At 43.0% G+C, this 26447-nt stretch overlaps 2 protein-coding genes across 5 annotated transcripts; one reads left to right on the forward strand and one right to left on the reverse strand.

The window, feature by feature from the left end:
* Positions 1 to 449: 449 nt before the first annotated feature.
* Positions 450 to 23907, reverse strand: PDCD11 (programmed cell death 11). Of its 2 annotated transcripts, none has more exons than XM_033066498.1 (36): positions 23771 to 23907; positions 22773 to 22881; positions 22083 to 22226; positions 21733 to 21900; positions 20956 to 21117; positions 20248 to 20371; positions 19791 to 19972; positions 19152 to 19259; positions 18504 to 18710; positions 18055 to 18179; positions 17379 to 17439; positions 16607 to 16753; positions 16231 to 16482; positions 15256 to 15399; positions 14806 to 15006; positions 14102 to 14272; positions 13495 to 13711; positions 12578 to 12718; positions 11548 to 11663; positions 10854 to 11374; positions 10329 to 10391; positions 9761 to 9869; positions 9186 to 9275; positions 8755 to 8857; positions 8060 to 8237; positions 7358 to 7414; positions 6461 to 6583; positions 6052 to 6174; positions 5684 to 5879; positions 5162 to 5284; positions 4727 to 4867; positions 3431 to 3681; positions 2625 to 2793; positions 2222 to 2375; positions 1509 to 1674; positions 450 to 856 (listed from the first exon to the last, which is right to left on the reverse strand). In XM_033066498.1, the coding sequence occupies exons 2-36, from the start codon at positions 22872 to 22874 to the stop codon at positions 685 to 687; spliced, it is 5511 nt and encodes a 1836-aa protein (XP_032922389.1). In that variant the 5' UTR covers positions 22875 to 22881; positions 23771 to 23907; the 3' UTR covers positions 450 to 684. The 2 variants fall into 2 exon arrangements, with proteins under 2 accessions (XP_032922389.1, XP_032922388.1); XM_033066497.1 differs by having other exon boundaries at positions 22773 to 22886.
* Positions 23908 to 24004: 97 nt separating this feature from the next.
* ATP5MK (ATP synthase membrane subunit k) lies at positions 24005 to 26221 on the forward strand. Of its 3 annotated transcripts, none has more exons than XM_033066400.2 (4): positions 24005 to 24110; positions 24981 to 25078; positions 25168 to 25263; positions 26097 to 26221. In XM_033066400.2, exons 2-3 carry the CDS (start codon positions 24992 to 24994, stop codon positions 25258 to 25260), a joined length of 180 nt encoding a protein of 59 aa, XP_032922291.1. In that variant the 5' UTR covers positions 24005 to 24110; positions 24981 to 24991; the 3' UTR covers positions 25261 to 25263; positions 26097 to 26221. The 3 variants fall into 3 exon arrangements, with proteins under 3 accessions (XP_032922291.1, XP_032922292.1, XP_032922293.1); XM_033066401.2 differs by lacking the exon at positions 24005 to 24110 and adding an exon at positions 24191 to 24372; XM_033066402.2 differs by lacking the exon at positions 24005 to 24110 and adding an exon at positions 24658 to 24682.
* The last annotated feature ends 226 nt before the right edge of the window (positions 26222 to 26447 follow it).

The raw sequence follows: 26447 nt of genomic DNA on the forward strand, positions 1-26447 counted from the left end.
TTCTTTGACTTCAGTGATTTCTCTTAAGAGACAATAACTACTGAAAATCACTATTTTTTCTGTCATCAATCCCTAGCAACTTGTTACAACAGATGGTCACCCAGAGAGGTTGTGAAGTCTCTGTTCTTGGGGAAATTAAAACCAAACTGGGAATGCACCTGAGCAACCTAGTCTTACAGACTCCTGCTTTGAGCAGGAGTTTGAAGATTATCATCAAGAGATTCCTTCCATCTTCAACTATGCCATCATCCAGTGTTGCTCTGCCAATTTCTAGAGCACAAAGGCAACTGAGATAAATCTTTTGAAGTGTTAATTCTTCCAAAAGACAAGAATCTTCTCTGACATCTTAACAGTGAGAAAAATCAATTTATAAGATATTGCTGTACTTAAAAGCAGCGTGTCATAATGCACCATTGCCCCAGGAAAGTAAAACAGGTACAGCTGATGTCTCTTTTGATTATAAAACAGTCTATATTTAAAAACATGTCATCAACAGACCAGGATTATTTGTAATATCTGGACAAAGCTGCAAACATTTATCAAATCTTTTCATTTGATTGTTTGTTCTCTCCAAGCTGGTTTGGTCACAGACCAAAACTCTCCAGAAACTCACTGTCCATGGACAGTCACAGCAGAATTCCACGCATGAAAAGCCAAGTCTCTCTGCTTTCACTTGCACCACACTTAGGTGTCAGCAAGGGAACTCTTGGTCTCCACATACTCAAGTGCTGCTCTTTTAACAGCAAGGACACTTTCTGCTGTACCAAATTTCTTCTCATAATCCAGGTAGCGTTTGAAGAAAAATTTCATCTTCTTTGGTGCCAAACTCAGGTGTATGACCCTCTCAAAGATGTCTCTGCAAGAAACCAAAGTGATTCAAATCACTGTGTTTGTGACAGCACTCCATACAAGCCCTGTACCCTATCTTTTAACAAAGAGCAGAAAGTCCAGGGAAACATTCAGGGGAAATTGCTGTGAAGTGCTGGCGCTTGAAGAGAGATTTCTGACAATTGGCCAAAATCTCTTAAGTAGAATGCTAAGGCTGCTGGTCAACTTAAACAAGACCCAGACACTGCATTGTAGCCTGCATTCATTAAGTGGACGTGGAAAATTATTTTCCTTTGTCACCTCTCAGAAAAAAAAAATGGAAAAAATAAGTTTTTCCATTTTGATGTTACAAGATACAAAGATTGGTTATTCAAAATTGATCTCACCCTTCAGATACAAGGCAATCCCTGCAGAGGGACAGGTGAACCTCAGTGCAAGACCTCTGTTTCTGTCATGCAGGCCACAACTTGCAAATCAGTCCCCATCTGCCCCATGGAACTCTTTGGAGTCTCCTCAGCCCCATCAAGGATAAGCATTTCCACACACCCCAGTTTTGTGGAAAAAAGAAAAAATCCCTTTTGCTGTGCTGTGGGAAGCCCTATACAACCTCTCACTGCAGGGTACCTCTGCTCTTTTCAGGTGTGCTCTGCCCCTTCCCAGCCTGCTGCACCACAACTCACCGTACTTCCTTCTGGCTGCCATGCTTGATCATGATGTCCATGTAGATGGACCAAACGTCTGTCCGCTTGGGATAGCTGCTGAGGGTGCTCTCAAAGAGGGCCCTGGCATGTTCTGTGTCCCCAGAATGGAACTCCAGCTGTGCAAACTTTGAAATGACATCCACATCTGGAAAAAGTAATGATATGTTAGGGTATCACAGCAACTCTCTTCCACATGATCAAATATGAGTGAGAATTACACAGAACAGAGGCAGGCACAGAGGCAGCACCATCTCTACCAGGAGACAAAAGGCTCTGTTGTAAAGAGGTTCTGGACCAAGGTGGGATCAAAATGGGAGACAGAAGGATCACAGTTAACTTCCCATTTCAGCTCTCTGTGGGAGAGAGAGGTTTATTTTTATATTCATAATGTATCATGCAGCACCCACGGGCAGCCCCAGAAACCTGAGCTTAGACCAAGTGAATTTTTCTAGAGGGCTGTAAAACTCAAAGCTGCCTTTGCTTTGGGTGCATCACATCAAATTCTATTTGGTGCCTTTAGCAGAGGTGCATTTGCATTAGCAGTCACATCCAGCTTGAAAGTTCCCCTCCCGAGAGCCAGCTGGCTACACTTTTCACTTATTACAAATGCTGTCACAGGCAGAGATATCAGAGAGCAGCTCAACCCTGTCTACATTAAGGTCCACAAAAAGGCTGGGGCAGAGAGAGCTTACGTTCTTTTGTGGGCAGAGCCTTGAGAGCACGCTCCAGAAGCCTGTGTGTAGCCTCAGCCTGGCCTTGCTTCAGGAGGAAAGAGGCATATTTCAGCCACACGGATTTCTCCTGACGAAAACGCTTCAGCATTGTTTGGTACAATTCTTCTGCTTGCTGGAAGGACAGAGTTGGGTTAGATCACACATTCATAACAAAGCCTTGTGGCTTTAAGGCTCTTATTCTTAGGTGGGGTATCTCTGAACACTTACAACATAAAAGCAAGCATCAATGCATCCTTGCCCACTATCAATCATAACATCAATTCCAGTTAAGAATAGCACAGGCCCAACATCTGACAGCTGGAAGCCTACACTAGCACACCTGAATGGGATATGTGCCAGGGATCTGTTTGCACTGTCTTACCTTGTACTTCTCAGAACTGGCATAGATGTCACACAGATGCTGGAAGACTTTCAGAGGTTCATTGTATTGAACTGCTCTCTCAAAGACCTTCATCAGTGTCTCCTCAGTACCATACATGTTCTCCAAGTTCAGCAGAGCTACCCAGACATTCAGCTTCTCCTGTTCTTCCCTTAAGGCAGATGTGAACAAGAATATTTAGCATTTTGCCGGTCTTCACCAGGTTTTTGCAAACTACCCTATACAGACTCACTGACTTGTAGCAGGCCTCCAGGACAAGAAAAAGGACATACTCCTCCCTGAAACACCAGTTTTGAAATGGAGCACAGCAGTTGATTCATACTACAGTTTTTTATCATTGTTGTTTTTAATTAAAAAACAGACGGTTGAGTCAAGAAAGCACAATATACTTAACCAAGCAGTAGAGATGATTTAAGGTACAGCCCTATGGCAAAAGCAACAGGAGTGCCACCATTTGTTTCATGTTTTGATTCAAGGACATCACTGTCAGCATTATGCTCTTCCAAACGCTTCTGACTGCCCAGAAGAATGTCTGTGCCCTCAGTGACACCTCCAGGAGCTCCTAAGCTCATGGCCTGCAGCAGGTCAGCTGTGAGCCAGTGGTGGTGACTCAAGCCAGACCTTCAAAGGGCCAGCTCACAGTCCCTACCATTTAATCCTTCTGAGCTCACTGAAACAGACTGTCACTCCACACACACAGACACACCGATACTACCCGTGTTCTTCCACACAGCTATCCTGTCATGATTTATTCTTTGGGGCAAAGAAAAGCAGAGCTCTATTATTACCTGAAACTGATTGTCTTAAGTGCTCTCTCTGCCACTGCTCTGGCCTTCTCAATCTCTGTAGCCTGGAGGTGGAAAGCCATGTACTGCAGCCAGAGGATGGAGCTGTTGGGACTGCCCAGCACCAGGCGGTCGAAGTCATCTGCTGACTGGGGCTGCCGACTCGGGTCCATCAGAGCTGCCTCTACTTTGCAAAGCTCCTTCTCCTTCTTCTGCTTCTCCAGCTCCTTCTCCTTCTTTGTTCGTTTCTTTAACTGAAAGAGCAAAACAGGAGGACTGAGGAAGGGCAGACACTTCATGGGGGAATAGGCAGCTCCAGCTAAAGCACAGCCAGTATATCCAAGGCGAAGCAGTTTCCACAGGAAGAGATGAGGCCTGTTCAAAAGAGGATGAAAATGATACACACCCCCCACCCCTTCTTACACAGTTCACACCTCAAAGAAGAGCAGCAGTACATTAAATCCAGGGGTTTTTTAATTAAATACATTGAGGAACCAAATATTTTGCTAGTCTGGCACCCCAACTGCAGGATCCACACTTTGCCCTTCCCTCTCATTCGTCCATCTTTACCCTCCAAGCCAGTACTTGCCACCACCCTCCTTCACCCTGTAAAAACCTGACACAATTTCTCCCCATGTACAACTGGGACATGTTGCTGGATCACTAGGGTCACTCAAGTCTAAATTTGTAACCCACAGTGCCATAGCTCTCTGCCTTGTTAACTAAAGAATCAGCCATGCATTGCCTTTACAGAGGTGAGTTTTGAGGGACAGGGGAAATCCTGAAGAGCAAACATGAAAGGAGTTCATGAGATTGTTTCTGATTTTGCTGAATTGCTCCTCCTAAAGGCTATAGCATAAAAGAAGATTGTTTTTTGGTGCTTTTTGGTGTTTTGCTAAATAAGAGGACTATAAATTAAAAGATTTTTTATCTCCAGGTTTTTCTGTAAATTTACAACACTCAGGAAAGTAAAAAACAGAGCTGACATTACATAAAAGAAGTTATGTGTTCATGAAAACATTTGTTTAACGCTAAATACTGATTTTTTAACATGTCAAAATGAGAAAACCTGTTTTTTATGCAGCCATGCTAAAATTGGGCCTTTTCTCCTCTGCCTCAGAGGTAGCTGCTACTAAAGTCAGTGCTCAAAATAGCTGAACAAGTTCTGTGTCAGCTGTCAAAGATGTTCCCTTGGGTTAAAAGGCTTTGCTACAGGGCAGACAGACATGCAAATACCAAAACATCACATTACAGCCACTGTGTGGTGTCTCCTGTGCAGACAACACAATTACACAGTACCTTGGACTGCGTGTCCTCCTCCTCCTCGCTCTCTGAGCTCTCTTCCTTCTGATCCAGCACAGGTATATCCATTGCATTGTCTTCATCCCAGGTGAAGCCCATGGAAACTTGCAGCCTGGGAGCTTCACTGGGCTTCTTTACCTGTTCAGAGGAAGACAGAAAATGCCCTGGGTTTTAATTTTATGTTTTTAAACTGTGACCAGACAACTGCTCTTTGTTTGTGGCATCTCTGCATTCAGTACTGTTGACTTCTTTTACTTGCAAACAACCCATCAGCAAAAATATTAACTCTGTCACCAGCTTTGCTGTAATTTAAACTCCATCCACTTCAAGCCATTTTCAGATGACGTAAATTATTGTCTTAAAGTCAAACTGACACATATCAATAGGGCTAGAAGGCCCTTTCAGGCTCAGGTTCTCCTCCAAACTTCTCACCTTAGATTTCTTTTTAGCTGCCTCTTCCTCCTGGTCATCCTCTTCCTCCTCACGGTAATACACCTCAATTCCACTGTCATTTTCATCTGCTGGGGAAATCTTCCTCTTCTTTGGCTTTGCCTCCTGCAACAAGTGGAAATGAGTGGATGGTGGAGGGCAAGAACTGTGATGATCTTAAAGGCAATTCTGATCCCAAAGTAAAGAGCCTGGCAGGAGAGAGAGGGCAGTGCCCTGGCACAGCATCCCCCACTACTCTCTCCACTAACAGAGACAGTGGAGAATAAACCCACACTCACCTACACAGGGTACAAAGATCAAAGGGACAGGAAACACAACTGGGCTGTGATCTCAAAAGGAATAGTTTTTGATCTTTGTCATTTCCAACACAATTTAATGTTTTTTTCCTAGTCTGTGTAATTTCTCAGCTTCATCCTTCTGGGATGAGACTGAGATGTTCCCAGTCACTTCAGTATTTGAACCAACAAAATTCTTTAGCATATCCTTTAGCAATCACACCCATACCTGATGACTTTCATCGTTTCCTCTTCTCTTTTTTGTCTTCAGCTTAGGATCTTCTCTTTTTTCCTCATTATCTTCCTCTCTTTTCTCTTCTTCTGCTCCATATTGTGGTAGGCCTAGGGATTCAGGCAAGACACTTGGCATCCCAGTGTCCTCGGGCAGGAGAGAGAGCTCAATATGTTTTTCTTTTCTATCTACCCTGTGGTGAATCACCAGGAGTAGTAGGACAGAAGAATAAGAAAAAATCAGAGTGTTTACAATCACTGCAAGGACCTGAACTTCTTTCAAACCTTCCTGTCTTTTATCCTCCCTTTTTTCCATCCTCTCCTCTCTTCTAATTCATAGTCCATTTTAAAGAACATTGGACCTACCCAAGTACTTTGGCAGTGAGCAGTTTTCCTTCAGGCAGGTACTTTTCATATAAGGAATGTTTCTGTACAAAGTATGGGGAAACATTCTGGAAGAGGATTCGGCCCAGGATAGAAGTGGACAATCTGAGAAGAGGAAGAAAACAAAAAATAAATATTCTATAGCAGGAGGAAAGAAAAATAAAGTGCATTTGTGGCAACACCAGTTCTATAAAGTGTCTCACTAACTTTCCCTACTTTAATTTCACAGGCTCAAGACAGTATCCATGACATCTTGATTCCCAAGAGTAAAATAATTTGCAACCTCACATTATGCCAGAGACCATCCCCAAACAAGATTCCACAATTGTATACTCAAACTAAGTTCTCCAAGACACATCAATTGCCAGAATAATTTTCTCAGGCTACTCACCCAACGAATACACCTGATGGACTGATTGATTTGACATAGCCTCTCACTAGCTGGCCTTTTTTAACATCCTTAATACTTTCTATTTCAATATCCTCCACTTTGCTGTTTATCTTTGGATTTAGCCTAAAAGAAAAGAGGTTACAAGTTAAAGCACTTGTCTGAGTCATTCAAATTCTGCTCTGGATAGCAGAAAATAGATCAGTATTAACAACAGCTAGTACTCTCTGGAAAACATATTGGATCAGAGACACCCTTCAGTTTATTGAAACGTACTAATGGACTACCTGCATCTCTGCCAAGTCCTACATAGCATTAGGGAATACACATGCTGCTGCAAACAAAGCCAAACACATCAGACTGGCTTTCTCTGACACTAAGAAAATGAGGAGAGTAAAATGCTGTCTGAAATTTTGCACAGCATTTGCTTGGTGTTTTCCCCACTTATTCCTAAGATACTTAATTCCACACTTTTGTTCCATAAGGAAGATAAAGTAAGAGGCTCAGTTTTAAGAGACATTTAAGGTTAAGTCTATTATTTAATCAAAACTGTTAAAATGCAGCTAAACATTGAAACATAATATATTTGTGTTGCAAATTCAGTGGTAGAACTTTCTTCCCAAATAAGAAAACAAAAAAGGCAGGCCTAGAAACTATGACAAACAGAAATTAAATCTGAAGCCACTTGAGCAGCTTTATGTTAAGTGCCAGATCCTTCAATGTTGGCTGATACACAGGAAAAAAATCTTTCTGAAGTAGGAACAAGTATCACTCCTTACAAAAATGCATTTCTTGTTCTTTTAACACTTCTCACTGATCTTCCCAAACAAACAACAACTGCATTTCATGATCATTTTTTTCACTAGTAGAAGATAAACAGACTAGAGGGATGACACATACCGGGATTGCCGGAGAGATAACTGGATTTTACCATTCTCATTGGAGAGGATGTAACACCTGCATGGCAGAGGATGGGGAGAAAACAGAAAGCTTTTTTACATGCTAAAAAAAGCCACAGATAGAAAGTAAGTATTTGCACTAGCAGCAAAGCACTCTGCTCCTTGGAGCATTTTCTGTCTAATACAAACCAGCATGACACAACAGTTCATAAAACCAGATAAATTACTTTTGAAACATGTCCACTTGATTTACTCAGTCTCTAATGCCAGTACAAAAAAGTTAGACATTGTTACACCTCGAAATCACTTGGCCTGTCGCACTCTCCACATTCCCAACAAATACGTGAAGCAGGGAAATGCAATTGCTTGTGCATTACAAATGTAAAAACAACTCAATTCCCAAACAGCCCACAGAAACACTGCAAATCTAGGATACCTGGCTACCCTTAGCCCATCAGCACCTTAGCTAACAGAGTAGTTATTCTCAAAAAAACAGCCCATGAAGGCAGCTGAAAAGGGGCTTCTTTATAAATGGAAAATACAAAACTTTCACCCAAACATATATAGGGGAAGTCAGAATCACTTCTTACCTACAGACTGACCTTATAGTCTAGCACTACCTCGAGGCAGTGAAAAGCCTGTCACCAAAGGAGGATATTTCTAAGCCTTGTAGCTTGAAGGAACAAGGAAGACAATTACTGACCTGACAATCTTGCCAACTTTGAAGTTCCCCAGAGGATCCTCTGTGTAAGTATCATTCAGGTGAAAGATGCTGACTTTGCCAGTCTTCCCACCTGGCAGTGCAATGGTCAAGCCAGTGTGTGGAGTCACCTTCATGACCATGCCTACAGAGATGGTACCCTGCTCCAGTGACGGAATTCCTAGAAAAGGCGAAGGAGGAAAAGGGCTTCATAATACAAGAAAACATGAAGCAACAGAGGTTAGTAAGTTATTGTAGCTAGTTTTAGTTGCCTAGTCACATATCAAACCCACAAACTTTTGGTAAGGTGAAGTCTATGCAATCTCTGTTCACAGCCATGTTTGCCTTGGTAGCCCAGACAAGGGCCCTTAGTTGCACAATTCCAAGATCCACAGTAACTGACAAATGTTGATAAATGCACCACCTCATGTCTGAGATTAGAAGGGAATATGTTCAGAAGGGCTCAGAGAAGAGCTTCAGTCTGCAACACTAGGAAAGTGATTCTTTACTCTAGAGAGCTGTCCTTGCTTGCCTTAGATGCTGTTACATCTAGGTCAGGATCCCAGGGGTTAGTTCTGCTCTGCAGGGAGGTATAGCTTGGCTCTGGAGTGTGACATCTTCACCTGAGGGTCAATGCAGGCCCAACTCTGAGTAAAGCATCACATGTGGTGGGGTCCTGGTGTTAGGCCCCACAATACCTGTGAGTGACAAGCAGAGGTTTGTTCCAGAGGCATCTGTTCCAGTCACTGTAGCTGATATTGCCTGGCCATTTTTAAAAACCTTTTCTGGATGTTTTAAGACCTGAAATAAAAAACATGTTTACATTTATTTCCAGAGAAGGAGCTTTACACAACTTTGACTAGTGTTTTCCCTATGAACCCTTACACTTTATATAAACATCTTTGATGTGCAGTTGACTGATAGCTCAGCACTGCTTCAAATGCCTCTGCTCTCCTGAGCCAAACTAGCTACAGGCACAGTACTTGCTTGTTAGCAAGGGGTAGCAATGCCTAAAGGGCAGAGCACTGGGTTATGAGTTCATACAGATGTCAAAATTGTCTGCAGTCATTACTTGTGGCCAAGCATATTGAAAAAATAGTCTGTGTAGCTCACAGTAACGGGCTCTTACCTTGGTGTTCGGAGACAGCAGCAGGAGAGGAACTCTTCCTCGAATGTCAGGACCAACTTCTACCTCCAGCCAATTTTTGAGCATGTTATACTAAAAAGACACCAAACAACCAGAGAAGACAGTATGACACCTTGGGGGGAAAAAAAATCTTCCCTGGCAGAAATTTTTCACTAATTTTTAAGGCTAAAAAGAACTAGTCTAGCCTTGGTCTCTGCATCAAGCAAAAATGGTGTTTGGATTTTGTTCTTGCAAACACTGCTGTGGTTGACAAGTGCACACAGGGGATCAGCAGCAAGGGTACTTTGTGCTGGTGGCATACTCAAAGGCTATTTCCCTAGAGCCTGCTGGCAACAAACAGGCATGTCAAAGAGGCCAAGTCAGCCTGACTCCATCAAGTATGGAAACTTTTGTTTCCTTCCTCTACTTTCCCCATAAGCCACTGCAGTTGCCATGGGTCACTCTGACAGTTAATAAAGACCATAGTCTTCAGTATTTAGGTCTGAGCTAAGGCCCCCCAAGGTCGTGCCCACTCACTGCCTCCCTCAGCATACTTCCTAAGAAGACTCTGACCTCACCTTCTTTACAAAACAGGTGATTGTCTGCCCAACATTGTAGAGTCCAAGTTCCTTGAGGGAATTTTCTTCTTTAAGGTTCAGCATTGCTGTAAATTCCCCTTCTATTTCACTGTTTGCAAAAGAAGAAAGAGGACATCAGTAAAACAGTTTTGGTCCTAATGATGAAGATGGAAGTTAGAAACCCAGAGGAATGTGGTGAGCTAGTACTACTGTGACAGTGTCTTTCACCCCTCCCAGCTGCATTTTTTCTGCCAGGAATTAATTCTTCCCTGATCATAAGAGGAAATCTTTCTGACAGGAATAGACATGACAGAGTCCAGATTGGCAGAACCTGAAGTCAAAAGGACATTCAAAGGAGTTCATGTGCTAGGAGAGCACTGTGATTTTTAACACAGCTATAGGAGCCAAGATAGTGTGAGAGAGAGTAAGAGGCCTTGCCTCACCACATACACATGAAGGTCCTTGCTCATGGCCAGCTCCTTCACTGAATGAGAGGTACAAGGGATGGGACATCCAAAGATACAAGGTCTGTAAAGCATGTACAGACAGCACAGAGGCCAACACTTACCTTGGTCGAATGCTGAGCTCTGGAACGGATTGTGTGAGGTGTGGATGGGTGATTGGCAGGCACCTAAAGAAAAGGAAAAGGATCCAAGTTTCTCATGATCTCCCCAGGCCCCAGTCATCCACATGTAATGCCTCTGCACTGGCAAAAAACCCCCAGGCGCAAGCCCTCTAAAACTACCACAGCCTTCCTGTTCCAGTTCTTCTGACTGTTTCAGCAGCAATTTAGGTAACCAAAATACCCCAGCAAATTTAGTCCCTGGGGCCTGTATTTAGAGCTTCCACTGGATCTTAAGAGTTTAGACATCTTTTTTTCTTACAATCTATACTCAATATCAATACAGTGACACAGGTAGAAAGCTAATTTACTGAAAGCTGGATCTGGGATGTAATATTTCCTCAGGCCTCAACTACTCCAGCAAAGGCAGCTGTAACAGCATCTATTCACAGAGGGCCTAGGTGACCTGAATTGTAACACAAACTGTTTCCTCCTGTGCATTCCTCCAGAAGCAATAGCATGATTTCCCACCTGTGAGTATTCACATCTCTGCCTCCAATGACTCGAGCAGTCACTTTCTGTCCAGTTTTCAGAGTAGAAGTTGGAAAAGAGCCTATGGGCACTTCATCCAGAATCCGGGATGCATGGATTGAACCTGTCAGCTTGTCATCAATAGCAACAGTGACGTGGGTCGGTTTGACAGATTTAACAGTACCAGTAACAAGGTCCCCCGGGGAGAGTGAGTGTTTCACAGCAGGAAGCATCTCCTCTAGTGCTGTCTCTGACTCGTTCCGCACCCTTACAAAAACATTCTTCTTGGCTGGGCCTTGTACTGCTAACAGGACTCCGTGGTGGTTCTCCTTCACTGCTTTTAAGGTCACAGAGACTGTCTGTCCCACCCTGAGCTTTTCCGAGTCGAAGCGGAAGGTGTCGTTGAAGTGGCAGGCGATGGGCACAGCTGCCAGCTGGGCTGTTTCCAGCAGAGACGCGACGGCAAAGTGCTCTGTGATGTGCTGCACCACCGCAGAGTGCTGCGAGTTCTCTCGGAGCCGCTACACAGAAACGGACAGATAGAGTGACTTCTCCTGCTGAGATTTTGATTCTCTCCACTCTACCTCCCACAGTTCTAAAAGAGGAAACAGCCCCCCCTTGAAATTTATTCATCACCTGCAGTTTGCCAGACAAGTGGGAACACAAAAACCCAAAAAACCAAGCGCATACTCACTCGCTTAGGTTTTTGCTTTAGCAGCTCTTCCCGAAGAGAAACATACACCTCACATTTGAGGGCATCCACATGAAGAATCAATGCCTTCCTTTTCTCACCACGAGCAATTTTTTTGTCTACAAATGAGAACAAGGAGATTATGTCCTGATGACAATGAAGAATTCTGAGTAAATGTGATAGTGGTACATGACAAACACGAAAGGTTTAATTCCTGTAGACCAAAGATGGCTTAATTACTATTGTACCTGAACCAAATTAGTACCAAACATATAATAAATCTATTTAAGACTCTTCCAACATTACTGGCAATGAGGAAAAAACTGAGAGCTTTGTATTTGGAAGAAGTCTGATCTTTCTTGGTAAAAATAAGTTGATTTTATGAAGACATAGCTCTTAAATAATGAAGACAAGGCTGACTAAAAACAAGGTCAAGATAACACAGGTTTTGAAAAAGATCTTCCTAACATTTGCACAAAACTATCATCAGCCTATCTGTTGATAAGAAAAAAAAACTCTTCTGACACAGAAGTGTTGGGGTTATTACTTCTGCTGAAGTTAGAGGTTTATCTTGCTTTCATTGGTTTATTCATTACTTCAGCAAGTATATGTTTGGTTTTGCACTATATGACACCTTTCTTTAATTTTTGAATTACATCCTGTCTTAAAATCATCGATTTTTCAAGAAAAATAGATACATATTCCTTGCAGTATGCTCTTTCTAAAGGAAGAAGAAAAAAAACAAGAAAGCTGGAGCTTGTATTCATACTTGTCTATTTACAATATGGTTCAACTAAGGATCTCTGGGCACAAACTAGATGCCTAAAATATGAGACAGGTTTAACAGGGAGGTTTATATCATGTTTTCCGAATCACACAAATGGGCCAGCAAGACTTTGGGAAACTTAACTACTCTTCAAGGCCATCCCTACTCTGATCAGACTTCTCCCTAATAGATCCTCATCAGCAGAATCCATTTTGGGAGATGTTCCAAAGTACAAGACTGAAAACCGACACAATGAAAGGCCCTCACCTCCCAAATGGTAGCGGGTGGCAGTTACAGTCCAGCCTGTGGCGGGGCTGCCACTGAACAGTGCTGAGCCATCCTCCCTCACATCCTGCACGATCAGGTGCACCCTCTTCCCAGGCACCAACTCACAAATGCTGGGGTCTCCTAAATAAAGGGAAGAAAAAGCGAGAAATAGTTTTACTTATGCTGTTTCTTTGCAAAACAAAGACAAGTTTTCCCATTTACTCAGTGGTACATTAAATATTCATCTGCCTTCATAAGGGACAACAAAGCTTAGGCTCCTAAATTTGTACAAATACAAAGTAAATTCTAAGAGTTAATCGAAGTAGAAACTCTTCTGTGACATTAAGGATGTAAATTGAGAGAGAATATTTTCCAATCTTATATGAACACTGGCACTCAGCATTGCATATGGAAAAAAGTGAAAGCAAAATAGACTAACACTAGAAGCACAAACAGACCTGTCACTCCACAATTACAGGAAACAAGCATTAAAAAGTAACAGATATAGGAAGAATCTAAAAAGACAAAGTCAGAATTTGATAAAAACAGCATGTGAAAGAACCCCTGCTGGAGGACCTGTAAATGTATGCAAGTAAATCTATTTGAACAAACTCATCTTCACATGAGTACTGTGGTTGGGTTATCACTTGACCCAAAATCAATGTAAGAGGCTTAGCAGACTTCGATGAAAAGAAGTTTCTTTGGCTTGTTCCAGCTGTACTTACAAAAAGCCTCTTGTTGATGGCAGACACTGCACACACATCCTTTTTCTAATAAAGGAAAAACCCTACTTTGGGAAGTGAAAAGTCTGCTTGAACTGATCTTTCTTTCACTTAAATGTTTTTCTTTTCTTGTTCCTCTAGAGCACCTTTTTTTTTTACCTGATACCCTTTAGCAGAACATTTACAATCTTTTACCTCTTTTCAACAAGTCCTTGATTTCTTTCAGTTCCTTGAAATATTGATTCAGGAGGGCAAAGCTCTCTGCAGCAGAATCTCCTGAGCTGCACTCAGACACCTTCAGATTGAGGAGCACACGCTGCTTCTCCTCATCAATGCTCATCACCTTTGCAATCACAGTCTGTCCCACCACAAAGTGGTCCTTGGTGTCTGTCACAAACTTGTCACTCATGCTCTGTGCAAAGGAAACAGAGGGCAAGGTTACTGAGCACAGCTGATACTGATCAACCACCCACAGAGTTGTTCAGAAGGGTTTGAGTTATGACTTCATGTAAATGCATAAGAGAAATTAACAAAGACTAAGAAAAACCCATCAATTAAAATGAATTACTAAGGTCACATGAAATCCTTGTGGAAGCTTAAGCTCACTTGAATCAAGTGCTTCATTTTATTTTGGAAGTGATTTAAAAGGCAAATCTAAACCCTTTTACCCTGCAGCAGGAAGCTGTGCAAATGCAGGGCCAGCAGCCCAGTTGATCTCTCTTTGTGATTGTACCTTTGCTAAAACTGTTTCAAGCAGCCTGATCACGCACATGCTGCTTACTGAAGTGGAGGCATTGCTTACCACTTTAGGTGCCAGTCCTGTCACACCAAAAGGGAACTCCACAAACACTCCAAAGGGCATCACATTCCTCACATAACCAGTCAACAGCATGCCAGGCTGGATTTCAGAGAAGCTTCTCACAACTTGCTCCTCCTGTACAGCAGAAATCACTGCAGACTTTCTACTCAAGATCTGAACAACCAGTTAAGAAAAATGTGAAAACATGAATGAAAGCAGCACGATGCCAAACAAATCTCTCAGTGCTGCTAACTATTGGGCTAAAGCACTTGCTGCAAATTAAGAAAGTACAGGAGCTCCAAATGCTGTAATTCCAATTTCTGTCTTGATCTTCCCACACAAAAGTTTAGCAACTCATGTATCTTAAACTGCTCAGCATTAAAAATACATGCTTCACAGTAGCAAAAATATCAACTTCCTAACAATTCAGTTCAGATTTTTGATATAAGGTTGTGATAGGTTTGACAGCCCAGAAGCTGGCTGAGAAAACAAGTCAGCTCACAACCTAGTTCTGAAGAGATTCTAGCCCCAGCTGAGCCTCACTTGTAGCACAAGTTAAAATGCCTCTTGGAAGTATCATTAGCATGACAGGCACTTCCACTTCACACTAACTACAGTAACATTATGTTTGTTGTAGATACTCTGGAATCCCGAGAGGTAACTCCTTCCCCCCATTTTGTTTGCCTGGTTGAGATGGCAAAGGATACAATGTTCTCTCCCTTGTCACTTAGGTACATAACTCTGGGCAGGACATCTCCCTCTTGAAGACTTTGCCACAGGAGCTTGGAGGTAGCAACAAAGTCAGAGAGGTGCAGCATAGGGATCCAGGCTACCACATTGTCTTCATCTTCTAAGATGGAAACTTCTAACCCATTATCTTTCTTCTTGCAGATTTTCACATCAACTATCTGAAAAGAGAAAAAGTACACGGATATAACATTCCAAGTGTTTTTGAAGTAATCTCTTCTGATGCACAGGGGATGTGAGGTGATGTGATTTGATGTGATGTGCTGCAGGGGTTCTGATGTTGCCTTCCAGCAACAGAGGATCCTGATCACTGTCAGCTTTACCAAAGCAAAGTTGTTCAAAGTGATACCAAATCATATGGAAAATGAGTAGGAAAAGGCTAAAAAGGAATCAGCCATTGAATTTGATACCTCTCCTATTTGGCATTTAACTTCCTGTTTCTCCTTTGGAGTACATTTCCATTTGTCCTCAGGGCCAGGCTTGCTTGTTAATTTAAAGGACAACAAGAGTCTTTCCTGCTGAGGCTCACATTTTAAGACCATTACTTTAAGAACCTGCAGAAAAAAAAAAGTATAAAACACAAGTTAAGTTTAACTGACCCTCCTCCTCAGTTTGCTACCACCTACAAAACAAGACAGGGACATACATACACAGTACACTTTTCTCTCACACCTGAGGACAGCAGGCCAGTGGCTAGAACTTAACAGGTTCAACCACAGACAAAAGTCCTTCTGATCACACAGATGGAAAATAGAAGTACATAATAATTAAATGAGCTTGTGAAAATATGTAGAGGTCTGTAGCAGAGTTGAGAATAAAATCCAGATCTCCAGATCCAGTCAGAAATTCTGACTATAACATTACCTTTCTCCTAAGCCAGCCAACAAATAACAGGATTAAGGACAAAGAAAAGTACCAGAAAAAATAACGAAGATGGCTGAGATCTCTGCAACTTCACCCACAACAAAAATCAGAACTGTAAATAACACATTTCCTAAAGTGCCTGTAATTTGAAATCAACAAGATAACCAGAGTAACACCGAGGCAGAAAACATCCTCATGATTCTGTAGGTAAGGGTTTTTAATTCCTTAGGAGAAACAGCAGCCTTGAACTCCAGACTTCTACTGAGCTCTACCATGTGACTGTGCTCTCCTGCACAACAGAAAGAGCCTAGAAACAAAGGCAAGTCAGGCATACCCAAAGAAGAGCTGCCCTTTTTACAGCCTACCCTGTTTAAGTGGGGCACAGCTAAGTAATAAAGTGAAAGGACATAAACATCTCCTGGTATAGCTGATTCCTCAGGAAAATCCACGTTGAAACCAACTCAACTGCAAATTTCCCTTTCACATTCAAACACATGGCACAGCAGAGGTACATTAATTACCTGCCCTTCATAGAAGACTTTATCTGGACAAGATATGGGTTCTGACCCCAGCTCATTCTTGGGCACCAGACCTTTGACATCATTGTAGAACTTCATGATGCAGCCAAACTCCCTTGCACACACTACAAAGCCATGTGTGATCAGGCCTGGTTTTGCATCTTCGTAATTTGAGAGGACTGGAAGCTTTGATTGGACGAGACTTTTCTTTAGAGTAAGGATCAGCTTCTTTCCTTCAGGATTGCACTCTAGCACCTACAAGAACAGAGTACAGAGGTTAAAAAAAATGTCTGCCCTTGCCTGATCAATCCAGCTGCTAAACTCTTCTTCAGAAAATAAGAGTTTAAAGTGGCTGAAAACCCTGTCTGGCAGCTCTCACCCGACACTTGACTTCATCTCCTATGTTGTACTTCTTCTCAGGCTGCTTCAGGATCACATCAGAGAGATGGAGGGATGGCACAAGTCCTCTAATCCCATCAGCCACTTTCACCTGCATCCCAATGGGTTTTAGAGAGAGCACTTTGCCCTACAACCCAAAATAGGGGAAAGAATAAGTAAACTCAGCATGAAAAACAGACTGTGGTCAGGTAGGAAACAGCCAAGACACTACAACACCTACAATCACCAAATCTAACCACATAAAAAAAACCAAAGTAATCTTAGACGAAACCACACTCCACTCAACTAATCTGACCCATTAACTTTTATATACTCCATAAGGTTGTTGTACAGCCTCTTTTCCTTAAGCATAGACTACTTCTGCAAAATCCCTATTGATGCCAGCAAACTAGAATTGTTTCCAGAGACACATCCAATACAGCCATGCCTCAGACATAACAATTATAATGAATAACTTTCTGCCATTCAGCTCATTGTGATTGTTCATGCATGAACTTTGACTGCAAGGCAAGTTTCAGTTTCTTTCACTCAAGTTCTTCCAAAAATGTATTCATGGCCACAAATAAATGGTTGACCACAGATAAAATTTGATTGTTTGTATTCCATTAATCAAGTCCTGAAAGACAAGGTTTTTCTCATTTTCATCTCACTACTCTGGATCAGAAACTGGACACACGTATTAGGCAGAAGGAGTATACATTGGCAAGATCACTGTTTTAAGTATAACATGCTCAGGTCCTTCAGAAGCTCACCTGCACCACATCACCCGTGTGGATATCTTGGTATTGCAGAAACTGTGCTTCAATGATCTGACTAGAGAAAAGACACAAAGAGAAGACCAGTCAGTCGTCTTGAAGGAAATCCAGGATAAGACAAGACAGTTCCATCTCTGACTTGTCCCAAATATCCATTATTCCACACACTCCCCAGTGTTCTACAACTCCAGAGCTGTGTTTTACCCCAACTGACGAATCACCCAAAACAGCTCTTAGGACAAAGTTCAGGGAGGTTCACCAGGCTCCATTCCAGGTGATTGTCACACAGTTATGGCCTCATGAAAAGATAATCTATAATCTGCTTTGCTTGAAGTCACAAAATTGGAAGTACTAAAAGGGACTTCATAATACAAATGAGCTGCAAGATCAAGGCTTGATTTCCTGCTGAGCCATGGTCTTCTGACACAATCATGGCAGAACTAATTTAGCCTCCTTGTGCCTCAGGTTACCAACAATATTGATGGTATCCCAATTCCACAGAGTATGGGGAATATGTGCAGGATGCCCAGGCAACCTGATGTGCCAAAACGTAGATACAAGTCAAAAAGCCCAAATGGCAAGTTCCAGTCCAGCAAAGCAATAAAATATTTCCCAATCTTAAACACCTTTCTACTTCTTCAACCAGTTTTCTGGAAGAGTCTATCATACTCACTGCTTCAGAGATACAATACACATCTCATCCATCAGGCTGTAGTCAATGATCCGACATTTATGTTTGTAACCTTCCTTAAATGCCCCAGGTTTAAAGGATTTTCTGGTTTTTGAAAGATGTTTCAACTAGAAAAAAAGGAATTACAAGAGTGTTTGGAAAGTGGAAGCACTGATATGGGCCTTAGGTTGAAGTGGTAGCATCTGAACAAATTTGTTCCTCTAACATTCTCTTTGTGCAGGTTTCACCAGCTCTTCCACAACAACCCTCCAACATTTCAATTCAAGCAAGGGGATGTATCATTGGACAATCATTGGACAAACACCTCATCTTAATTTTATAGTATTGTCTCACAAAGGGGATAAAGGCAATAACTAAAACCCTCTCCTAGCCCCCTTTCCCAGCAAGCTAAGATAGATATGGATGACTTGCCCCGCCAGCCCAGCACTTACCCGTGCAAATGCAAGAGTGCCATCATCAAGCTCAAAGACGGCCCCAAACTGCTTGTAGAAGGCTTTCACTGTGGCCTCCTCCAGCACTGCCCCCATGCGCTGCCCAGGGAGCTGCCGTGGGGCTCCCCCGGCGTGCAGGAAGGACGGGAGCAACGTGAGCCGCACCACCCTCGACGTGGGGTGGACAGACAGCACACAGGCCCTCACCTGGGAACACAGTGTGCTCGTTAAACAGAAGAAGACAGAGGCACCTCACTCATGTTCTGCTTGGTATACCTGAACTCTCTGTCCATGTATAAGCATTTTCCAGTATTGCTACTAAGACATCACGCGCTTCTAACAACTTCACCAAGGAGGGATTTTTGCTTTTGTCTGTGGTTTATGGACTAGGTTATCAATGCAGGGAGGGGAACATGACCACACAAGTCATGTTTCTATCCCGTGCAAATCTCTAGTCTTCCCAAACAAGTCTTCCAGGAATGGCTTTGCTCTTTATGGCCTTAAAGCAGCCACAATAGTAATTCCAGTAAAAGATATGAAAGAAGTTATCAGCCTTAAGATTTCAGAAGTAATTCCACAGAAATGTTGGAGAAGATAAGACACATTGTAAGCAACATAGCAACTCCAGGCATCCGCCACCCTCCTTACCACTTGATCTGGAGAATAGCTCATGGATTTCTCTGGGTCCATGTGCATAAAATCCACAATGCCAGTGAAGTAAGACAGAAACGTCAGCTTCATCCCAAGTGGAGCCAGCTAGAAAGGAGAATAAAAAGATGCCAAAAAAATTTCTTCACTCAGTTTTCATGCAGCACAGAGAGCAATTCACACATTTCAAAAAAAGGCACTGTCAGTATTGATCAACAAGTACATCACAAGAGACAGGAAAAACTGCCAGCAATTCTGCTTTGCACACTTTGTCGAAAAAACAATCCTTTAGTTTTTTGATAATGCTGTGTGTACTCTGAAGACTACTGCTATCCTGTTGAATACTTTAGCAGTAAAGGCTAGAAAGCACAAAATTAATCCTGTTCTGCATTAAACTCCATCACCAGCTTCTGTCTGAAGCCTTTATACTCAGGGCATCACAACCAGAACTGTGATCAGACCTCAGGTGAATGCAGTGGAGGAGAGTGTCTAGCAGATTATGTCTGCTACTGCTGAGTAATTGAGATCAACTAGAAATTTTCCAGGGCATGAACTCTTATCTCAGCTTCACCTTTCTCCTGCCTTCAACAACCCTCAAAACAAACCAACCCAGCAAAAGAAACCCAAACCAGAGCTTACCTTCTGCACTCGAGCTTTCACCACCAGCCCTGGCAATAAATTAGAGAGTGTCCAGTTCTGTCGCTCTGTGGCAATGGATGCGGCCACCTCCGATCGATCAACAGACAAACAGACCACCCTGCCCTCATTCTTCACTTCCACAATGAGGCAGTTCAGGTTCTGGCCTATTTTCAAGTCAGGCCCTACAAAGACAAGTCACAGTATAAACCCTCTACCCCTCTCGAAGGGAAGTTTAGTGCCAGCAGGGCTTGGAACACAATCTGTCAGATCACAGGCTGAAACACAAAGGCTTGTGGCAGACCAGCCACAAAACTGCTGTCTGCAGCAACCTGCAAAGACTCCACCTTGACCCAATCCCACCAAGGTGCACTAACACCACAGATATATAATAAACTCTAATCTCTGTCATTGTCCATCTCCATTTTAACCCATCAGATTATCCTGCAATTCTTCTTACCTTTCTTGAGTGCTTTGATATAAGTTTTAGCTTTCTGATTAGGCAGGAAAGCATGAGTTCCAGTGACACCGATATCTATGAGGTAGCCATGGTCTTCCACACTCATCACAGAGCCAGAGAGCAGCTGTTGGGAGGAAAGCATTGCAATTCAGATTTAATGAAACAGCTGGGTCTTCAAAGAACAAATACATGGTAAGAGATTCCCCATCCAAGTACTCCCTTGTTTTGTATGGACAGAGAACTGAGCTTTTCAGAGCAGTAGCAAGAACACTACATTCTTTCTTATTACACAGCTTACCTATCAGTGAGGTCTTAACTCTAACTTTATCCAGTTATACACATAAGTAGCTCAAAACTAGTAGGAAAAGAATTGTGACACTCAAAAATGGTAGGTGCATACAATCTTACAGCGGAAAACACAAAACATAAACATCCAAGCACTTTTGCAAGCCATGTTATATATTACTCTCTGCAAAAATTAACAAAGAAATCTACTCAGAAAGAAATCATTAAATAACTTGGCCATACTGAAACAGAATAAAGTGAATTTATTTCATTAACGACAACCTGGAGACTAGAAATAAATGCACCCTCTCTTCACAGGTCTCTTCCATGGTAGGAGCAGCTCCACAATCTGCTCTGATCCCAGGTAAGGACAAACTGAAATGCAAAACCTCAGAGAGGCTGTGACAGACCCAGAAAACTTACCATGCCTGCTGCTAGTGCTGTAGAGTTCAGGCCTTTGTTGACCTTCTTGGGGTCAATTGATAACTTGACACTGCGACGTCCATCATCACCTTTCTCGATGCTGGTCACAATGCACCTGACCAATGTCCCTGGAGAAAACATGTCTGGGAGCGAATTCAACTCCTGCCCAGTAACATGATCAACAGAGAAACATACAATTTTTACAATATTAAATAATACAAGGGTAGAATTTGTTACTGAAGCAGATTTTGAAAACAAAATCCCACAGGAAAAGTCCTGCTTCTCTGTCAACACTATAGGAACAGGTAGGAAATGCCACAAACACCTGGATCTCAACAGAGAGGCAGGGATGACACGTCATGTCAGATGACATGTCAGAAAGACTGAGAGGCTTGCTTCAAAACACTGTGTGGACTGGAGTCAGGAGACTGCAGCTGAGGAAACATCTACAGAGCCAACAGTGACCCTAACCTAGCCTCCCCCTTTAGCAGGGAAAAACACCACCAGCAAAGGTGTAGTGCTAACACCACATTCTGCAAATTCTTGGGAAAACTTAGGTACTGCTGACACCAGAGAGGCAGGGTAACTGATTATTTTATTTTATTTTTTTCTAGCAGTCAGCTGTTACCAGGAAATTGCAAAGTTTGCTTGGAAAATCCAGCTCCAAATCAAGGTTACTCAATGTCTGGCTCCTAAGCAAGACTTCAGGGTAGGTTCTGAGGTACTAACAACACTCTCTAGCTGCAGCACAAATCACAGCCCCAGTCCCAGTCTCACCTCCAGGAGTTCTCCTTGGGCCACCTGCTTGGTCAGCAGTTTGCCATAGGCATCGCTGATCTGTGTGACCGGCACAAACCCAGAGAGGCCGTTGGGCAAACTGACGGCGAGCTCATAGTCAGTGACCTCTTTTATACAGCCAAGGAGCAGCATGCCCTCACTGAGCGCCTGGGAAAGCAGGAAAAATACCATACTATGGGTATCTTGGCAAGTCAATGATAACAGGGGAAAAGCAGTTAAGCTTTGTACTGGATCATAGATACATTTGGCAGGTTTATGGAGGAAAAAGATGCCATTGTTATGTAGCCCAAAAAAGAGAGGCACACAAAAGCAAACATTTATGCACCAACCTCAATTGTCAGTGGTCCAATATTCATAACATTGTCTTTAGCAGCAGCTGCTTTGTCTGCCTTGAACCTTTTCTTGCTTTCCTGCTGCTTTCCTTGATCCTTCTGACTCCTTTTTCTTTTCTGGGGTTTTTCTTCATGTTGAACCTAAAGCAGATTACAAGCACAGAAGGTTAAAAAATAGAAGTGGATAAAGAAACAAACTTTGCACTATGGTAGAACTCTGTTGCCATTAATAAAATACTGATTTAGACAAAAAAAAAGAGAACCATCTTGCAAACTGTCTACATACAAGTGTTCCAAAGTATCTCCTTTGGGCTGATAATTTATAAAGCTGAACCTTGGGAATGGAAAAGAGTGGTGTAAGAGATCTGCACCACACTCTACTAACAGAAAGACCAAGTTAGCCTATATCCAGTAACAGCAGGCTCACCATGCAGCATCTTGGGATAAGATGCTTGTGGAAAGTTTAAAATCTACAGCCTGATTAATAATTTTGACTGAACTTTCTCAGTCAAATATTCAACATATAACAGATATCAGGGATCTTTCAGAGATCAGGAGGATGGTGGATGACAGCAGACATCAATTTTTGGGAGTTAACTGAAGAAGTAACAGGTAGAGAGGGTTGCCGTCAAATTCTGGCAGTGGAACAGCTCTGAGAAGTTAATCAAGAATATGCAAATAACGCACATCAAACAAATTGTCCTTCTCTAACTTTGGCTTGGGTGTTTTTCCCTCGGCAGGTTTCTTCTGGATGCCTCCTCGAGGAAAGTTTTCTTCCATGGATGCCATGCTTGCACTGTTCTGGGACAAATGACAAAACAGAAGTTAAACATACAGTTATGGTGCTTGTTCCTCACAAATACTGAGCTGACATAAGAGTGAACTACCCCCAAAATAAGAAAGACTTTGGATGGCTGCTCTAGTTAGTCAGTGACAAAACAGAAACTCACATCCAAACGGATTTAACATTTGACTACAATGAAGCATTGCAATGATCCATCTAAATATGCACATCCATAACACTTTTTACAACTGCACAGTTTCACTGAAGTATTACAGTATTAATTTTTAAGGCACTTAGATACACCACATATATATTCATATACCTGCTTTAACTGTATGTTTCCTAAACCAGTCTTTATTATATTCAGTGTCTGGATTTACCAGCTTCAGTCATCAAGGAGAAAGCTGTGAGCAAAACACAATATATGCTTGGGCAGCATTTTTACTTTTTGAATGCTACTTATGAATTAATTACTTGTGATTAATATAACATGCTACCTCTTTGTCTAAGCCATAAGTATATGTATATAAAATAGGTGTTTAACCTTACTATTTCGATCAATAAACAACATCTTGCTAATTAGGCCACAATTCACTTGTTACTAATAAATGATAATAAATAAAAGTAGTTGCTAGTACTATATTATTATTGCGCTTATACTATTACTTATACCATTGCTTATTATTAGCAAACAGTACTTCTACAAAAAATAGCACTGAAATATTGTGTGAAACTTGAGGCAAGCTCCCAGACACACAGAACTTCTTTAAATGGAAAGTACATAATAAAGTGAAAGCCCATCAAGGCACGCTTCACCTCAGGGCTCGCTATGGAACACAGACACTTCCCATGGCCGGCAACCGAGCCGGCTCCGCTGGAGCGGGCAGGGCTGGCGTCTTACCTGCCCGGGGCCGCTGCCAGGGGGAAGCGCGGGGTCGGGAGCGTTCCCGGGATCGGGATGGGGACGGGGATCGGGATGGGGACGGGGACAGCTCCGGCAGCGGGAGGCGCACGCGGCGCCGGGCGGAAGTGGCGTGCGGTGCGGAGGGCAAAGGTCAAAGGGCGGCCGGAAGTGACGAATCCGCGCCTCAGCCACCCGGCGGGGAGGGGGCGGGGCCGGGCCGAGTCCCGGGAGCCGCAGCCAATTGGCGCGGCCGGGGATGCGCGCGGCGTCCGCGGCCGCCATCTTGTGGGAGGGCAGAGGCGAAGGGCAGAGCGCGGCGGGGACGGCGGCGGTCGAGGTACAGCGGGGCGGCCCGGGCGGCGTCGGGTCGCGGGCCGGAGTCGGGTCCTGTTCCTGCCGGGTGGGAAAACTTCAGCCGCGGCGCCGCTCCCTCCGAGTCCCGGCTGCTGCCGCGTCCCTTTCCCGGCCCGACGCGGTCGCGGGTGTAGCCGGGCAAGGGCACCGGGCTCCTCCGGAAAACAGGATTCGTGTTGGCACGGGCCGCCTTCCCGTCCTCGGAAGGGCGCCTCGGCTCTTCCCCAAGCTTGTGCATCAGTCAGGCACGAGAAAATATGATCTTGGCTTCTCAAGTCTTTGCTAATAGTGTGTGGCAGACATTTAGAGGGGCTGTTTCATTAAGCTTTTTAACTGTTGCACAGTCAGCCGAGCTAACACTTACCTGGTTATAGGCCAGAGATAACGCTGCTGAATTGGGTTAGATAAGAGATAGATGAGACCTAGTGACCGCAGCACCTGCAGTGCAGTTTGTGTGTTTGCTGCAGGGACACCGGGGGCTGCGGCATCTTCGGGGCTAGGGAACGGTGTCGAGTTGGGGTGACTTTGGCGGGAGGCAGAAGAAAAGCAGCAAATGTAAATATAACATCCTCTTCAGAAAAATATATCTCTAAACATTAAAAATCCACTCTGCTTTTATTGTGCAGTGAGCCCTCTATTTGCTTATCTGCTCCCATCACCCTTGTTCCTCAAGAGAGAATGCTCTGGATATGCCTACTCCTTATGTATTATCCGCTACTTGTCAAATGTCCTGAAGGCAGATTTAGAAGCAGACAATGGAATTGTGAAGCTCAGTGTGGAGATCACTTTGATTTTCCTATTGATCCTGTCCAACTGACTTTAAATTAATTAACTGTCGTGTACTGTTTGTTAGGACAAGCAGCCATGGCTGGCCATGACTCGGGGTCTCAACACCAGTTCACTGGATTTCAGAAGTACTTCAATTCCTATACCATCGTAGGCAGGAGGAATGTATGTATTATGTGCGTTGTTTTGTAGTCTTGTACAATGGTATTTCTGGGGTTCAGTCTGAAACTAAATTTCACTTTTCTGTTTTCCAGTATGTAATAGCAACATACACAAGTGTTGCACTCCTCATCTTGTATTTCAAGTTTAGGCCTAAGAAGCAGACTCCTGCTGTGACAGATAAGTAAAAGGTAAGTGACTGATGTTCCTCCAGGATTAAAATGCTTCAGTGCCAGCTCAGGAAGCAGTGACAAAGGACTAGCTGCCAATACAGCGTAGTGAGAGACAGAAACACAGGCACATGGACTTCCTATTTACCATTTGAAACTTCTAACTATGGCATCAACTTATTTGGGGGCATTCTGAATGAAGTTAAAGGGAGTGCAGAAAGTATGGGATACAATATTCTTATTCTTCTGACGTGGTAAATGTGACTAGGGATGGGATGCAGAGAGGGAGGAACAGAAGGATGCTGCAGCAAGATACATCGAGCTTGCCTACAAATACTAGGTGCCTCTGGTCTGCCCTTTTGCTATAAAATAGGGATAACTTAATTTGTAGGTTATTGAAATAAATAAGTAGTATTTAAGGACTTATTTCTTGACTTTGTTAGAATTCTAAGTAGAGATTAATGCAGTCTGTAAAAACCTTCATTTGAACAGAGTAAAGGAGCACCATATGATGGAATTGTGTATTGCACACATGATTATTCAAGGCCTGTGCAGAAGTGACTGGAGTTGTATAGCAACAAACAAGTGTTGCAACATTTTGGAGTCGCTTTCAAATAAAGAATTTTCACCAAAATGGCATTTTGGCAAAACCTATGGGCTGTCATCATAGCCTGAAGAAAGGGGTATAAAACATAAGCTTTAGCGTTGTTGTGTGTTAAGGGGATATCAGTCACTTCTCCCTGGGTGTGCTGAAATCTGGCTGCTCATAGCTACAATAGTTCAGGCTGGGGCAGGGGGATGCTCAGTTAACATGGTGCAAGAATTGCTATGTTTGCCCTTTCTTCTCTCGGCAGGTTCCTGGCATGTCTGAAGCGCCAACCTGTGTCAGTGTAATGCAATCTGATGACTTGCTGTGGCTAATAAAATATAAATAATTACTTGTTTTATTGGAAATAAGAAATAATCCAAAAAAGCTGAAGTGTCGTACTTCTCATTTTTCCTCCTTTGTAAAAATTAGTTGCTTGTAGCAGAGATGGAGCGTCTGATCACGTCACTTAACTCTGCTGCTGTTGTAACACATCCTGAGGGTGTTCTGAGCACCAGGCAGTAGCCTAGGAAGGAGCTCAGCTGCACGGCCATAACACTGCACAGGGCCTGGAGCTGATCCAAGCATCTCCACACGTCTGTGTCACAGCTTGCATGCC

This window comes from Catharus ustulatus, chromosome 8 (genome assembly GCF_009819885.2).
Source record: "Catharus ustulatus isolate bCatUst1 chromosome 8, bCatUst1.pri.v2, whole genome shotgun sequence".
NCBI lineage: Eukaryota > Metazoa > Chordata > Aves > Passeriformes > Turdidae > Catharus > Catharus ustulatus.